Source organism: Uloborus diversus, unplaced genomic scaffold, assembly GCF_026930045.1.
Source record: "Uloborus diversus isolate 005 unplaced genomic scaffold, Udiv.v.3.1 scaffold_1165, whole genome shotgun sequence".
Classification (NCBI taxonomy): domain Eukaryota; kingdom Metazoa; phylum Arthropoda; class Arachnida; order Araneae; family Uloboridae; genus Uloborus; species Uloborus diversus.
Genome location: NW_026557838.1, coordinates 26602 through 43384, shown reverse-complemented (window position 1 = coordinate 43384; position 16783 = coordinate 26602). Strand labels below are relative to the sequence as shown.

Below are 16783 nucleotides of genomic sequence, written 5' to 3'. Positions count from 1 at the left end.
TATGTGAACAAACAATATTTTTAAAAAAACTTTAAGGCAACAAAAATCAACATACCTATAACTAGGTTTATTTTGAGCAAGTGAGGGCTGAGATATTGAAACACAGGACTGTGATTCCTGGAAGTAGACATTAATGAAATATTTGAAGATATAGCATAAAACTTTAAATAGCATTCTATACATCATGTTGTTCAAAAAAGTAATTCACTTATTCCAGAGGATTCAATCCTTATTTATCTCATCTAACTTTATGCGTAAGCTGCATTGTCATTATAAAATGCATATATTAAGAAAATAATAGAATTGTCGTTTTTCCAATTTACGCATTTACTCTAAATTTTAAACCGAAAGGGAATTTTTAACGAAACAAATATTTTTAAGCTCACTTACTACAAAAGAAATTTCCAACATAAATTTCATAAATTCCTTATTTACATATAGCACATGGTTTAATTCCGTCGTGTTTTTTTTTTTTTTTTTTTTTGTTTTTTTACTGCGTAAAGCTTACACTGCCAAACTTTCACCCACGAAAATTTTCTACAGTAATTAATTTTTCATACTTCTGTGGTATTTTTGGGTTGCTGGCCATTCTTTCTCTTTTTTGACAACAAAGCTGAAAGTAAATTGTAGTCTGCGTAGAGCGAAAATTATAGCCACAAACAACAGCGTGATCTCACTTCTATGCATTTTGGACTCGACACAAAAGAAGAGCAATAGCTCTTCATCGGACTCAAAAGGTAAAGAAACTAAGCATCAAAATATTTGAGACGCTCGCATATGCTCCATGTAATGTTTCCATGCTAAGAGTATAGAATGTGCGAGAGACAAATGAATAAGAAAGAAGCAAATTTTCCTTGAAACCGCTTGAACATGAAACTTCATCAGGAACAGACATGTTAAAACTCCATCATTACAATATCTTTTTCGAAAACCCCCAGGGGTTCACGAAGAACCGGTTGGGAATCCCTGAACTACAATGTACTGAAACTAGGAAACATGTCAGGAAAATTCCTAATGCTGTGTTTATGTCACTGAGTGCCGGTAGGGGGCAGAGCTGCTAGAGGGTGCATTGATGGGCTCTAGCAGAGGTCTGTAAGTGAGTTCCACTTGCTCACTTATGCACTTCAAAATTTGCATAAAAATTAATAAATGCAAAAATACTTACATTTTTTTAAAAATAATTAAAAAAAATTGGAACTGATGTGATATACCCTACTCTTGGCGACTTTTTCCTGTTGGCGCCAAGAAAACGATGTATGACGAAATATGTCATACATCGTTCTTAGTGGTGCTTTTTTAGCGCCAACAGGAAAAAATCAGATAAAAAACACTTCAGAACACAATATATATAAAAACAACAAAAAACATCACGAATATACGCTTGAAAAATATCGGAAACTAGGAAATTTTTGTACACCAAAGACAATTACTAGGAAGTATTTAAAATGCTTAAATTGACAAATTACTATAACAGCTCACCAATGAAATATATACCAATAGAAATAAAAGCTATTTTCCAACATGCATTTCATCGAACAAAAACTTTTGTCATACTCTGCTAAAAAAGAGCAAAGAGATTCAAATTGCGATGTTTAAAGCAGAAAACATCCCCAAAATCAATAACTATTTCAGCCAAAAAAGCGCTTAGTTACTCAAATCTTGATGTATGAAAAGTAAAAATGTCTCAACAGAACATCCTAAACATAAACAATACAAAAATACCATACATTTATTTGCTATCCAGACATGCTTTCAAAATACCTATTATATTTTAAATAAAAAAACACTTTTATATTTTTATAAAATGCGGGAGTCAACTTATTTTCAGAAATTCAGTACCTAAAGGAGGCATGTTAAAAGAATGTCTAAATAATTCGTGGCATCGATAAGAATTAACTTTTAGAACAAAATAACCGTACTATTTTTGTAAAATTAATTTACATGCAGTAAAAATAAAGTTAAAAACTACAAGAACCCTTCAAGGATTTGTAAAAACAAAGAATTTCGGAAGTGTGAGTTTTTTTTGAATCCTAAAATAAAGAACTTACCTTTTTATGGTATGAATCCTCACATTCATTCTGAAACAAAATGACAATGGCACCTAAGAGATACACACCAAGTTGGAGTTTACTTTTAATTAACGTTCAAGTTTGAAGAAACTGGTGTTTTCTAATATTTATTCATCAAAACACAACTACTGAATTTAAACTAACACAAAAAAAGATTTTCTGTAAGGTATATTGCACGAAAGAACAAGAATCTCTCCTGCGTGAAACCGATAACAAGTGAACAAGTTTGAACAGATCTAAGATTGCCTTCGGGTTGTCAAACACAGGTTAGTTTCGCCAGGGATGCTATGCTTAAAAAATTATCGCCTCATTGACGAGAAAAATATTTAAATTTTGTGCAAAAAATCGGATGCCGCCAAATGGGGGGGGGGGGGGGTATGTCACATCTGTACCGAAATTTTTTTTTAAGAAAGTAAAACTACTCGCTTAGTGATTCAAATGCAGGTACACCATATGCATAGGATTGTGCTGGCAGCCAAGGTATTCGGCATAGAAACACTTGTGCTAACTAATGTAAATTCCTTGCTCTCAACACAAAAACCGGGGCATGTAAAAATTCTGATCGGGCATGAATCTTTTACCCTTACATGCCTGGCTGGTCATTAGGGTGGAACGAAAAAAACGAAGTTTTTATTTTCGAATCGTAATAGTGCGGAAAAGTTGCGATTGGTGAAGACTTACAAAACAAAACAAAGATTTTTAAAATCGGATAATGTCTTCCGATCCCGCAACGAGCCTGAATATTTGAAAAAAATGGAAAATTTCGTGTTTTCTTAGTGATTTTTCAAAAATTTTGTTTTATGTTTCTTTTTAAAGCTCTAAGATGGAAAAGTTACGATTGGTGAAACCTTCAGAAATTAAAAAAAAACTTTGAAATCGAATAATACCTTCAGATCCAGAACCAAGCCTAGAAAATCGAAAAAGTTGAGAATTTCAGGATTTTTCCGAATTTTTAACATTTTTGGATCAATGTACTTTTTCAGGCTACAGAACGGAGAAGTTACATTTAGTGACGACTTCAAAGAGAAAAAAAAAATATCTTTTTGAAATAAAACAATATCTTCCGATCGCGCAACGAACCTACATGTTTGAAAAAATGTAAACTTTAAGCCCTTTTTTTAGCTTTTTTTTTTCTTTTAGTTTAACGATCCTCATAAGTTCGGTATAAAATACTAATAGAAGAACGTTTGTTTATAAAACAAATGTGATATTTTAGTACTAGAGCCTGCCTGTAAATTGTCCACATGGCCCTTTAATCCCGCAATACTCATATTTGTTTATGCCGCTTAGTACAGTGTATGCATCTAATACGCCCCATTAGCGAAATAAAGAACCGCAAAAATTTCACAGACGGTGCCATTCATGTTTACAGAACAATTCAAACCTGTCGATATTTACCTGAGAATCTAAAACAAGTTGTTTACTAGGGTGGAACGAAAAAAACAAAGTTTTTATTTTCGAATCGTAATAGTGCAGAAAAGTTGCGATTGGTGAAGACTTACAAAACAAAACAAAAATTTTTAAATATCTTCCGATCCCGCAACAAGCCTAAAAATTTGAAAAAAAATGGAAAATTTCATGTGTTCTTAGAGATTTTTTAAAAATGTTGCTCCAACGTTTCTTTTTAATACTCTAAGACGGAAAAGTTACGATGGTGAAGCCTTCAGAAATTTTAAAAAAAAACATATTGAAATCAAATAATACCTTCTGATCCAGGAACAAGCATGAAAAGTAAAAAAATTGAGAATTTCATCTTTTCTTAGTGATTAAAAATAAAATTGTTCTTGTTGTTTTTTTCCCCGGTGTTACAGGGAAAAGCCTTTAAAAAAACCTATATTACACATAAACATTAATTTATTTCTTGACTTTTAAGGTATATTCGAAACAAGCAAAACTACCATTCTTTACAACAATGAAACATTTTCAAATAATAGAAAGTTATAAAATATTTACCAAATTTACAATCCAGTATACAAGTCTTATTGTTTTAAGTGTTAGTTGTTGAAGCTAATTTATAATAAGATTTTTTGGAAAATTCGGGCTTAATTGATCTGGATTTCAATGTTGCTCTTATGTAGACATCTTTTGATTTAAATCCACACACTTTGAGTGAAGCTTCCGTCATTAGCTTCACACATCTTTCGACAGCTTGCGTATGGCAGAGGAATAGTTTTATATCCCAGTCGGGTATAGTGCCTGTTACAATAAAATTTTCAATGTCTTTGTTAGGAACTTTTCGAAGAAAAGGTGGAGAAGATAGCTTTGTCGTGTTCCAATTAATAATCTCTGTGTAACCTTCTGCTTCGAAATTTAGAGATGGAATGACAAAGTTTCTAATGCTTTTGCCTTTAGAAACAGATTCTCTGGCTTTTAAGACGTTTCTAAATGCTAGTTCTCTTATGTGCCCCCTTTCATTAAACACCATTGCCATTAATAAAATTTCGGGATGCGCAAAGAAAGAGTTTCTTTCAATGACAGGGCAAACAACTTGTTTTAGATTGTCAGGTAAGTATCGACAGATTTGAATTGTTCAGTAACCATGAATGGCATCGTCTGTGAAATTTTTGCGGTTCTTTATTTCGCTAATGGGGCGTATTAGATGCATACACTGTACTAAGCGGCATAAACAAATATAAGTATCGCGGGATTAAAGGGATATGTGAACAATTTACAGGCAGGCTCTAGTACTGAAATATCACATTTGTTTTATAAACAAACGTTCTTCCATTAGTATTTCATACCGAACTTATGAGGATCGTTAAACTAAAAGAAAAAAAAAAGCTGAAAAAAGGGCTTAAAGTTTACATTTTTTCAAACATGTAGGTTCGTTGCGCGATCGGAAGATATTGTTTTATTTCAAAAAGATATTTTTTTTTCACTTTGAAGTCTTCACTAAACGTAACTCCTCCGTTCTGTAGCCTGAAAAAGTACATTGATCCAAAAATGTTAAAAATTCGGAAAAATCCTGAAATTCTCAACTTTTTTGATTTTTTAGGCTTGGTTCTGGATCAGAAGGTATTATTCGATTTCAATTTTTTTTTTAATTTCTGAAGGTTTCACCAATCGTAACTTTTCCATCTTAGAGTTTTAAAAAGAAACAGAAAACAAAATTTTTGAAAAATCACTAAGAAAACACGAAATTTTCCATTTTTTCAAATATTCAGGCTCGTTGCGGGATCGGAAGATATTATCCGATTTTAAAAATCTTAGTTTTGTTTTGTGAGTCTTCACCAATCGCAACTTTTCCGCACTATTACGAAAATAAAAACTTTGTTTTTTTTCGTTCCACCCTACTGGTCATGTAATTTTTTGATCAAATACTTTTTTCTAACCTTTATTATTTCGTATTTTATTGAAAAATTACCGTATCCTTACTTGGAGCTCAAAATTTATTTCAAGCCCTACTGTTAGACATTTTGCTGTTTCCAGTTTGCTTAAAAGTGATCCTTCCCATTATATAATTTAAACTTTGTTAAATTTAACGACAGCTTATTATGTACTATTTATTCAAACTATTTTTTTTTATAATTTATATAAAAATAATTCATCTGATGAATGCTGTACGACAAATTCAAATGCTTTTATTGATATACAACAAGGAAAACTGGGCATATTGAAATTCGGGCACGTATCTTTCAGACAAACATGCCCAGCAAAGCATGTAAAATTTTAAAGATTTTTCAAGCCCTGCAATGCATGCATAAGTATTGGCAACAAAATATTGATTTTGTGAATCGACTTTCACAACTTTAGTGACACTTTGGATTCAAGCAACATTGACACCGGCATTTCCCACACTATAGTTGGAGCAAACCTGGCTGAGCAGCGTGATCATGCTGTGATCAGGAGCTGTGCAGCCTTTGCAATGCTGCCAGGTTAGGTTTGCCCTAACTATAGTCTGTACATCACTTTATTATGGTGCATTTTTCATTGTTAATAAGATGGTACCTAAGCCCATCATGGGCATTGGAGGTGGGGGGGGGGGGCAAGTTCATCCCGCAAGCTTTTGAAAACAAATTAAACTAGTATGTTGTGACCATCACAAAACTTTCTTCTATATATATATTTTTTTTTGGGATCCCTCCCCATGCTTGATGAGGAAGCAATATTCCCAACAAAAACAAAATTACATATGCAAAAACTTGACGACCATCCCAATGTCTGAATTATTGCAAAAGCAAAGCAAAGAGCGAAAATTGAAAGTTATTTTAAAACCCTTGCTTGAATTAATTAAATATTTTATTTGTTAACAAACATAAGATGGCAACAGTTAAAAATTTTAAATCATTGAGATAATATTTCCGATCATTTCCATACAATTAAAATCACGAGAAATATGCAGACGACAATCTATTACGATTTATCTTTCTTATTGTTGCATTAATAAAGCTATTTTTATTCCCAAAAAAAAAATAAAATCAGCACCTCTTGGCGCGATTGGCGTCAAAATTGAACCAAAGCCTGTTTACATATGGATTCACATATATTCCAAATTTCAACCAGAACGTAGCATTACTTCTTGAGATAGGGCACTCACAATGGAAAAAAAGAACAGGTGATTGCGCTACCCCCTTTTTAGCCTACTTTCCCAGTAAAAGTCAGAAAAAGAAGAAAAAAGCATGAAAGAAGGCTTAATGCATCTTAAAAATATCGTGAAAAACAAAAAAAAGTCAAAAATAAATAAAATAATGAAATGAATATTGAAAAATTAAAAATTGGAAAGTAGGGTATTGAGATGGGGAAAAATGTCTGTCGGTCTGTCTGTCTGTCTGTCAGTCTGTCTGTCTGTCGGTCTGTCTGTCTGTCCCCCCCTAATAACTTTTGAATGAATAGTCCGATTCGAACAAACTTTTTTTTGTTCGAAAGATCTCGGCGAGGACACCTCATTCCCATATTTCACTTTTTGATTTGAACTATTTTTTGTTCAATTTTGAACAGTTCAAAAAAACCTAACATTAGCGCCTACGGGGAAATTCAAAGCAATTCCGAACTGTGAGGCGAATTTGCTTCAAACAAACTTTGTAGGAAAAAGCTTTTGATAAAAAACTTGTATATAAGATATCTTTTTGATTTGAACAATTTTCCGTTCAATTTTGAACAGTTCAAATCCCTTAACATTAGCGCCTACGGGGAAACTGAAAGTCAATGTAGATTCCGTACTTGAAGGCGGATTTACTCCAAACAAACTTTGTTGGAAATAGCTCTTGACGACCAACTCCCGACTCCGAGAATTTAGGGGGACCTGACACTGACTCTGACTCCTGTTCCCGACAATTAATCGGACTCCGACTCCCCGACTTCGACTCTGACTTCATAGCTTTGGCAAACATTTATACACGGAGGACAAATAACTGACTCCGATTCTTGGATATTTGACTCCGACTCTTTTATCCCAAAATGAGATTGACTCCGACTCCGACTCCGCTGCTGTGGTTTTAACTGTGAAATAATTATTGTTGATATGATTTGTTTTTATTTTCACGCTAAAGTTTTAATTTAGGTATTTAGTTTTCGGTGAATAAACTCGTAAAATATGCGCAGACGATTTTTTTTTTTTTTTTGACAATGAAAATTATTTCTTTAAGTTGACATTTTATTGTTTTTTTTTTTATTTTGGTAAGTGCATTAATTCGTTTAAAAAATTATTTTCGGCAACAGGGGAAAAAGAAACGATTTTTTTTATATGATGTATTTATTTTAATGAACTTATTATTATTTTTTCGTTTTGAAAGCTGTTAAAAAAATTTTTTTTAATGGAAAGAAGTGTATTAGCTGCTTTGTTTAAAAGGTGCTGCTATTTTATTTGTTCGTTTTTTTTTGAAGAAAAGTAAGGAATATTTTATTCCTAGAAATCAGCTTAAAATATTAAAAAAAAAATGTTTGAAAAAATTTGCGATTTTAGCTATTTTTGAGAATATTGATCAGGTACTAGAAAGTAGTATGGCAGGGTTCATACACTTTTGGTTAAAAAAAGTTCCCTGACTTTTATAGGTTTTCCAGGTTGTTTTTTTAGAAAATTCCAGGTTACTCACTTCATTCAAAATTTAAGTTTAAATAGTAATATTTTCAAAATAATTAAAATTATTTAAAGTAGCAATGCAGAAGAACTGAAACTTCTCCCCTTAGATTTAAAAAAAAAAAAAAAAAAAAACTTGGAATTTTTTTTTCCTTTGTTTTCTTTGTCAAAATTTTAAGTTTTTTTAAACATTTTGTTCAAAATTGTTTTAATTTGTTTACTATTTGTTGAAAACAGAGTACTTTCAACTTATTTTAGCATTTCTTTGATGTCACACATCATGCGTAATATTATAGCGTTTTGCTGTGGTCCTGCAGCAACCTTTTAGCATCTGCTTTTGGTTTTCAATACTTCTTTTTATTTTCTTATTAGTAAGTTACACAAAACATATTGAGCAAAATGCAAAGCTAAATTTCAGTATAAAATGATTAACTTGTTGCATCAATCGGCATACCATGTAATGCATAGTAACAAAAATCAACATCCGCCGATCATAGGCCAATGCCAATAATCTTTTTTTTTTTTTTCACATATTAAAGGACGCTTACATTAAAATTTTAAATTTTCCTTTCCAGAAAGTAATAATTAATTTTCAAAAATTCATAACTTTTTGCACATTTAATGTTGTTTTCAATAGTACACATTGATATAAACATCCAATTCTGTTTCTGGAAGTTTAAGTCTACTACTTCCATTGTGCAAACGATCAAATATGACGACAAAGTGAAAAATTTAAAACAATAAGTAGATTTTTGGATTTGTAGTATAAAAGTAGTAATAAATAATTAATAATCCTTAAAAAACTACAATAAAAGCAAAATAGTCAATATTTAGCACATAAGGGTCTAAATCAATTAAAACAAAAAAATGTTATGAAGATTAAATTTTGCGTATTTCCAGAAAATAATTACAAATTATCCGGAAAAAAAAGGCACAATTTGTGTTGTTTTCAATAGTTTGCATTGCAATTAACATCCAATGCCATTTTCGGGAACTTAGGCACTTAAAAAGTCTTTGCACTTCCACCTTGGGAATGACCAAATATGGCGGCTATGCCCAAAAATAAGAAATAACTTTTTTAATTTGTCGCATGAAGACAATTAAAAAATAATAAATCTTCATGAAACTACAATTCATTGAAAAGTTTTTATCACATTTGCGTCCAAGGCAGTGAGGATAAGATTAAGTTTTAAGAACAAATTTTTCATTTCTCAAGAAAATTATTTTAAATAATAATAATAATAGGAAAAACAATTTGCAGACCATTTTTTGTTATTTTTATCAGTTTTCAATTAAAGAAAACATCCAATTCTGCTTTGTTTTTAGAAACTTAAGGCATTTTAGGATCGTATCTACTTCCATTTTGTGAATGACCAAAGATGGCGACTACGTTTCACACGTAGCTGAAAGGGATTTTCCGATCAAAATAAATAAATAAATAAATAAATAAAAACGATTTTCCTCGATCGGCCCTTCCATCTACAGGTTGTGCTTCCGAAGCAGTAAATTGTCTTCTCTCCTGTTGAGTTTGTGCATAATTCCTGTTCACCTGATTTTTTTTTTCCTTGGGAACTACTGAGAGCCAAAAATGGCGGCTGTTGAAGATTTTTTGGGTCGCCACTTTTTTTTATTGCTTTAAAATTGTTACAATTTTTTTTTAAATACATCGATAAAAATGAATATTAGATCTCATAAAACAAAATTCCCTGGGAAAAAATTGGAAAAAGAAAATTTTTGGGCACACATTTGGAAAATTCCCTGACATTTTTGACTATGTCATTCTCCCTGATAATTCCAGGTTTTCCCGGAGCGTACAACCCTGAAACGAACAGAATATTGTGGCAACCCATCTAAAACTTTAGGCAGTAGAAAGAAATGCGTTCCCCTCACTGACTCCATGTAAGAAAATCTTCGCTCTTTTGGCGCATTTTTCGTTGTGAAAAAAAACGTTCATTTTTCGATTGCAGTTTTTAAGTGCCAGCGTCGGTTTAGATAAAAATTTACAGTTTTTTTTGTGAAATCACAATGAAAAGGAAGACTAGATCTCATGGTACTTAATTCCTTGGGAAAAAAATGGAAAAAAAAAATTTTGGAGGACAAAATTTGAAAACTCCCTGACTTTTCCCTGACATTTTTGACAGTGTTATTTTCCCTGACAATTCCTGGTTTTCCCGGAATTCCCGGAGCGTACGAACCTTGTATGGGTATACGGGAAAGTAGGCTCGTCAAGTTCTAGACGGAACTTCTTGTTAGCTGTTGACACCAAAATAAAATCAGCTCTTATACCCACTAAGGGCTACTTGCCAATAAATTTTTCTTTCATTCCGTTCATTATTTCTTCAGATACAGCAGTCACAATTGACGACAAAAAACGTTCTATAGCTCAACCCCCGTTAGAGTTATTAACACCAAAATTGAATCAGCACCTGTTCCTGTTAATGGCAACATATGGACCAAATTGTGTGTGATTCCGCCAGTTACTTCCCGAGGAATACAGGGTTCATACTCTATTTGAATGAAAAAATTCCATGACTTTTTCATGACTTCAATGAAAATTTTCATGACCTCGTTACACGAAGAAAATTGCACTATTTAATCTCAAACTTGGTAATATTTGGAAATGAGCATTAGCAAAACGTCTATATGAATGCCACAGTCTCATTGAAGCACTTACTCGTATTGGAAAAAATATAAGTGCACACTTAAAAAACTAAATTATTCTTATTTGTCTTCATCATATAAATTTAAGTAAAGTAAAAATGCAGTGAAGCGAATATGATGATACTTAAATGTCCGATATTTTTTTAAAAACAAGCAGAATGATATTGAAAGGGACAAAGGTTGAATGAGTCATCACTCAGTTTCAATAAATTTGCTTCAAAAGTTTCCTTTTAGTGTCAACAGTGCCTTTAATCATCCACATAACTTGACAGTATTTTGGTTCTTTGAAGTAAAGCCACATAGTTTAGTTCTTTATGTTTCTAAACCAGATCTTTTTTGAAAAAAACATTCAATAATGAATCAATCTTCTGATTCAAAAGTATATTTGTTTTGTTTACAAATTTGCATATTTTCAAATGCATATAAATTAATAGGTTCAAAAATTCCAGAACACGTTTTAATTCCCGACGTTGAACGTAGCAGTGGATCGCATGGATTAGTTTTGTGTGCCATATGTTGGGCACTACTGTTTTAGAGCATTAGAATTCCTTTTTTTCTGTATTCTATCGCCTGACTTAAGATCTTTATTTTCTAAAACATTCAACAAATTAAGATAAACTTTGATAAATTTAATAATAAAGTCCTTACGAGTGATGGAATCGAACTCGCATGCAATTGAATTGTTTTTTTTTTTTGTTTTTTTTTTTGAGTGGATATGGCAAAACTAAGAACGTCAAATTTTGCTACTACAGAATATTAAACATAAGAATTGTCGAAAATAACAGAAAATTCAAAGTAAGTGATGTCCAGGCAGTAAAATTACATCGCAAATAATGGCAAGCGGCTGCTACATAAGTGAATGCAATGAGATTTCAAAATTCAGATTTGATTTTTGGATTGTTCAATTTTCCACTTTAGTGCTATACTGTTAAACCATTCAAGATTTTTAATCCTCCTTTAGCTACTGTTCCTTTCTCTTTGTCCAGGAAATTTTTCCGTGACTTGAAATAAATTTCCATGACTTTCCAGGATTTCCATGACCCGTACGAACCCTGGGAATAGCAAGCACGCGCAACTCAAAAAACGTCCCATTGCTCCACCCCCCTTGGAGGAATTCGCGCCAAAAACCAATGGGCACAAGTTCACATAGCGGCACATATGTGTACCAAATGTCGTTCGATTTCATGCGGTAGTTTTTGCTGTAGAGCGGCCACAAAAAACTGGTCACACACAGACGTGACACACATACACACACAGACAAACAGACATTTTCCAAAAATAGTCGAAATGGACTCGGTACACCTCAAAATGTTCAAATCCGTCAAAATTCGAAATTCAAAAATTTGCACGAATCCAATACTTTCTTCTATATATTAGATATAGAAGAAAGTAAAAATAATTCTTTAGCAATTATTTACATTTAAATGAAATTAAATTCATTTTAAATGGAGAAGAAACAACAAAAATACTTAAAGCTACAAAATACATTTTAAAAAATCACTTTCTAAGTGTCTATGATTACTGGCAGTGGACGCGCCTTCACCTCCTGGCTATTAAAAATAAAATTGAATTAATTGAAGATGCACTAAAAATTCTTTTGAAGTTACAAAAGACATATGAAGATTTATTAATCTCATGTTTAGGTCAACAAGCGCCAGTGCATTCTCACACCCCTTAGCTTTTAAAACTAAAATTTGACTAACTAAGTGAGGACTAACTACAAAACACTTTTAAAAACCTATGATGTACATCACAAGAAATATTAATCTCACATTCCAAGGATTGAACACTGCTCCCATCACAGGGTTGTGTTTTTGCCCGGCAAAACTGGTTTTTATCAGGACATTGGAAAAACTAGGTTTTACCAGTAAAAACCATGGTAAACACCAAAAAAAAAATATTAACCCCTGTTTATTTACTGGCAGACAGTGATTTATATTTTTTAATAATAAACCTCTACATATTTTTAAGGTACTAGCCAAGTGTTGTCTCACAAAGTATACAGCTAAATTGCTAACTAGCAAGACAGAGCAGCATCCCAATATCGGCGACAACAAATCTGCCTTTCTTGTTACTTAAGCAGGAAGAAAAGGTTATTCTCAAAATTCAGTACAGTTGAGTCAAAAGCATACCTGCCAACCTCCGAGAAAAAAAATCCGGAAGATTTTTTTATTTTTATCCACAAGATTTTAACGCAAAATAAAATCAAACAGGACACCTACCCTCTTTACATTTAACAATATATTAGTTATGAATTTCATATCAATTGAAATTACTTTCGTTTAGTAAATATTACTTTTATTGCTTTCTTTAAAAGTTTGGAAATAACATTTGTTACTCATCTTAAAAAAAGAAAGAAGCAAAAACAGCTCGAATTGAGAGAATGAGAAGATACCCGAGTAGCATCAACTCATCGGCCGATGATCGGCCGTTCATCGAAATCCGATCAAACTTTGATCGGTCGATGATCGGCCGATGATCGGATTCCGATGAGTTTTCATCGGAAATTGCTCCAATATGTCTCATCGGCAATAGTAGAATCCGATCATCGGATTCCGATGAATTTTGCTCCCTATACCGATGAGATTTGGAGCAATATACGAGCAGTGCTGTTCCGAGGCGATGAATTTTGGATAAAAATACGATGAGATTTGGAGCAATATACGAGCAGTGCTGTTCCGAGGCGATGAATTTTGGATGAAAATACGATGAAATTTGGAGCAATATACGAGCAGTGCTGTCGTTCCGAGGCGATGAATTTAGGATGAAAATACGATGAGAAGTAGTAACAACTACGATATAGGGACAAGCAAGGAGGGAAAAAAAATAACAGTGGGAAGAGAACTTGCAGGAGGGGTATTTTCGGATGACGTCATTTGGGAATTACTTATTATATATTATTTTTTTAATAACTTGTTTAATTAATTTCTAATTTAACAACTTTTGATGCGCGTGATTCATGAGTTCAATCGCTCTAGCCGGGGATCGAACCCTAGTCCTCTCGAATACGAGATTTATACGCTAACCACTAGACAAGTTATGCTCACTCCATGGCGGAAAATAATGTATTAAATGGAAAATCATTTGTGGCGCCATCTATCGGGTGGTAAGGCCATGACAGATTTCTGAACGGAAAGTGAGAATTTTATTCAGTGAATATACTTATAGCGCCAGCTAGTGAAGAGTCGGAGTCGGTAATTTTGGGAGTCAGGAGTGGGATTGTTTTGGAGATAGAGAGAAATCATTCAAGAGTCGGAGTCTCATTTTGTTCGCAATTCCAGTGAGGTAATCGGCGTTTGAATCGTGGAGTTAAAGTTGAATTGATTTTGCAGCAAATTGAAGTAAACCCTTCTAAAATCCAGGAGTCGGATTCGGAGTCAAAGTCTCAGTCATTTTTAATCCGATTCTCAAACTTGAATGTTGATCCGTATAGCCTTACGTTTGATCAATAGTCGGATATTCAAATAATAAATTTTATCCTATTTTAACAGTTGGGAGATTTCCAAAAAATTTAGATTGGGAAAATTTTTATCGGAAAATTTAAACGACCTACTTTTTTTAAGATGAAATGTAACTCGGCAAATTTTCTTCTGAAAATTTGATCGTTACGATCTCTTTTTCCGATGAAATGTAGCTCGGCAAATTTTCATCGGAAAATTTGATCGTTAAGATCTCTTTTTCCGATGAAATGTAGCTTAGCAAATTTTCATCGGAAAACTTGATCGTTACGATTTCGTTTTTTCGATGAAATTTCGCTCGGAAAATTTTCATCGGAAAATTTTATCGTTACGATCTCTTTTTCCGATGAAATGCAGCTCGGCAAATTTTCATCGGAAAATTTGATCGTTACGATCTCTTTTTCCGATGAAATGCAGCTCGACAAATTTTCATCGGAAAATTTGATCGTTACGATCTCTTTTTCCGATGAAATGTAGCTCGGCAAATTTTCATCGGAAAATTTGATCGTTACGATCTCTTTTTCCGAGGAAATGTAGCTCGGCAAATTTTCATCGGAAAATTTGATCGTTACGATCTCTTTTTCCGATGAAATGTAGCTCGGCAAATTTTCATCGGAAAATTTGATCGTAACGATATAGTTTTCCGATAAAAAACAGCTCATCGAAAACCGTTCTCGGATTCTGATCGCAACGATATCAGCGTGCATTACGCGATGAGTTTAGGAGGAGTCGATGATCGGCCGAGCAAAATCCGATGAGTTAATGCTACCTGGGTAATTGGCGCCGAAATTGTGCCCCTAGTTGCCCGCCGCGACGCTTGCTTTGATTGGATCCCGATGGAGTCATGCGCTGTATCACTCAGTGACGTCATAATCTTGCCTCGCTTCTTCTCCTGCCATTCTCTTACGGCAACCTTTCCTTGGCTACTTGGCCTAAAACGCGGTGCCGCGTTCCACAAAAGTATCGTTAGCGCCAAAATTGGCGAGATAATTATTTTTCCTACAAAACGTGAAAAATCCGGAAGATTTTGCTCATAACCGGAAAAGGACATAAAAATCCGTAAAACTTCCGGGAAATCCGAAAGGGTTGGCAGGTATGCAAAAGTTAAAAAATATTTCATAAAATTATGGTTGGAATAAATTATTCTTAGCACAAATACATTGTAAACACTTGAAATTAACTAAAAGGGTAAGTGAGTAATGAAAGATATTTAAAAAATAAAAACAATGGTGCACAAAAAAAGGATGAAAATGCAATTTATCTACAGTGATGAAAATATCATTTTGAAATCTTTCTGCTATTTTTATTCATTAGGTAATTTGCTTTTGAAGCCAATTTTTACACCAATAGATTAATTTTGGTACTGTCTCATCTAAAAAGAAACATACATTTAAAATAACAGTTGATATATGATAAATTAAATTGAAAACTCTTAAATTAAAAGATTATTATTTTCAGCTAATTTTGAAAATACCAGTATTTTACCTCAGCAAATACTGGTTTTGCGACATAGCAAAACAGTTCGAAGTACCAGTATTTGGAACAACACTATTGCAATCACTAACCTCAAGTGCCGAGGCTTAGTATTAAAACAAAAGTTTCTAAAAGAGACGTGCATTAACAGTAACTAGATTTTCTACTTGATTCTAGTAATGCATAAAAATGCTAACAACTACGATACATATTACCTGATCACCATTCGTAATCAACTGATTATTTTCTCTCTTTCTCTTCTTTAAACGTTTCTTCTCCAAAAATCTTTGTCTTTTCCTTTTTAAAGCTTCTTTCCATTCTTCCACGTCACTTTTTAGCGAAATATCTAAACCCCTCAAATACGATGGAAGGTCTTCAACTTCAGAGTTTCTTTTAGTTTTCTTTCTTGCTTGCTTTTCACTAAAATCACTTTCATCTGAAGAAACATGGATCCTTTTTAAAAAGGATGGAGTTCCATAATCATTATTCATGTTGTTCTTGGATCTTTTTTTTGCTATCTTCCGTTTTCTGCTTTTATCAAATGGTGTAGATCGAAATGAAGCAGAAGGTGCTTTAAAAGAATAGTTCATTTCCGTTTCTTCCAGGTCACTACCAGAATGATCTGATGATGAACTGTAAGACGACTCCTTGTAATTGTTGTTAGTATGTGAATTCCCGAAACTGCTGTTGGCTTCGTAACTGTTTGTAACTCTATGAGAGTTGTGCCTACGAGAGCTCATCTTTCTTATGCAGGGCAATACAATTAGAATTCCAGAAAATCTAAATCTTATTCATCCAAAATAAAAATATCTGAAGAGCTAAAAAATAAAAACAAGAAATTAAAAAACTTTAAACGATTAACCTATTAAACATATAATATATACTTTTTTTTCCATGCCAACAAACTTAAAAAATTAAGTAAAAGGAAAGTGTCCTAGTTTTAGTCATGGCAGTGAAGTTGGACTGATTTTGTAGTAAAAAAGTTTGGAGTCTAAGGCTTTAACATTCCAAGAGTCAGAGTAGGAGTCTGTCATCTTCCTTGCCAGAGTGCATCTCTGCCTGGGATGTGCAGTCTGAGTCCAGGGTTCATACTTTAATTGGATGAA

The 16783-nt window shown here is 33.1% G+C and overlaps 1 protein-coding gene across 1 annotated transcript in view; it reads right to left on the bottom strand.

Annotated features, from left to right (window-relative positions):
* LOC129232339 (polynucleotide 5'-hydroxyl-kinase NOL9-like) overlaps window positions 1–16168 on the bottom strand; it is a gene marked incomplete at its 3' end in the record, with an annotated part of 29639 nt that extends 13471 nt beyond the window's left edge. The window contains exons 1-2 of the mRNA XM_054866491.1: window positions 15893–16168; window positions 56–117 (exon numbers count right to left, since the gene is read on the bottom strand). Coding sequence (XP_054722466.1) covers window positions 56–117; window positions 15893–16168 — 338 coding nt within the window. The remainder of the gene's footprint in view (window positions 1–55; window positions 118–15892) is intronic.
* Between the last annotated feature and the right edge of the window lie 615 nt (window positions 16169–16783).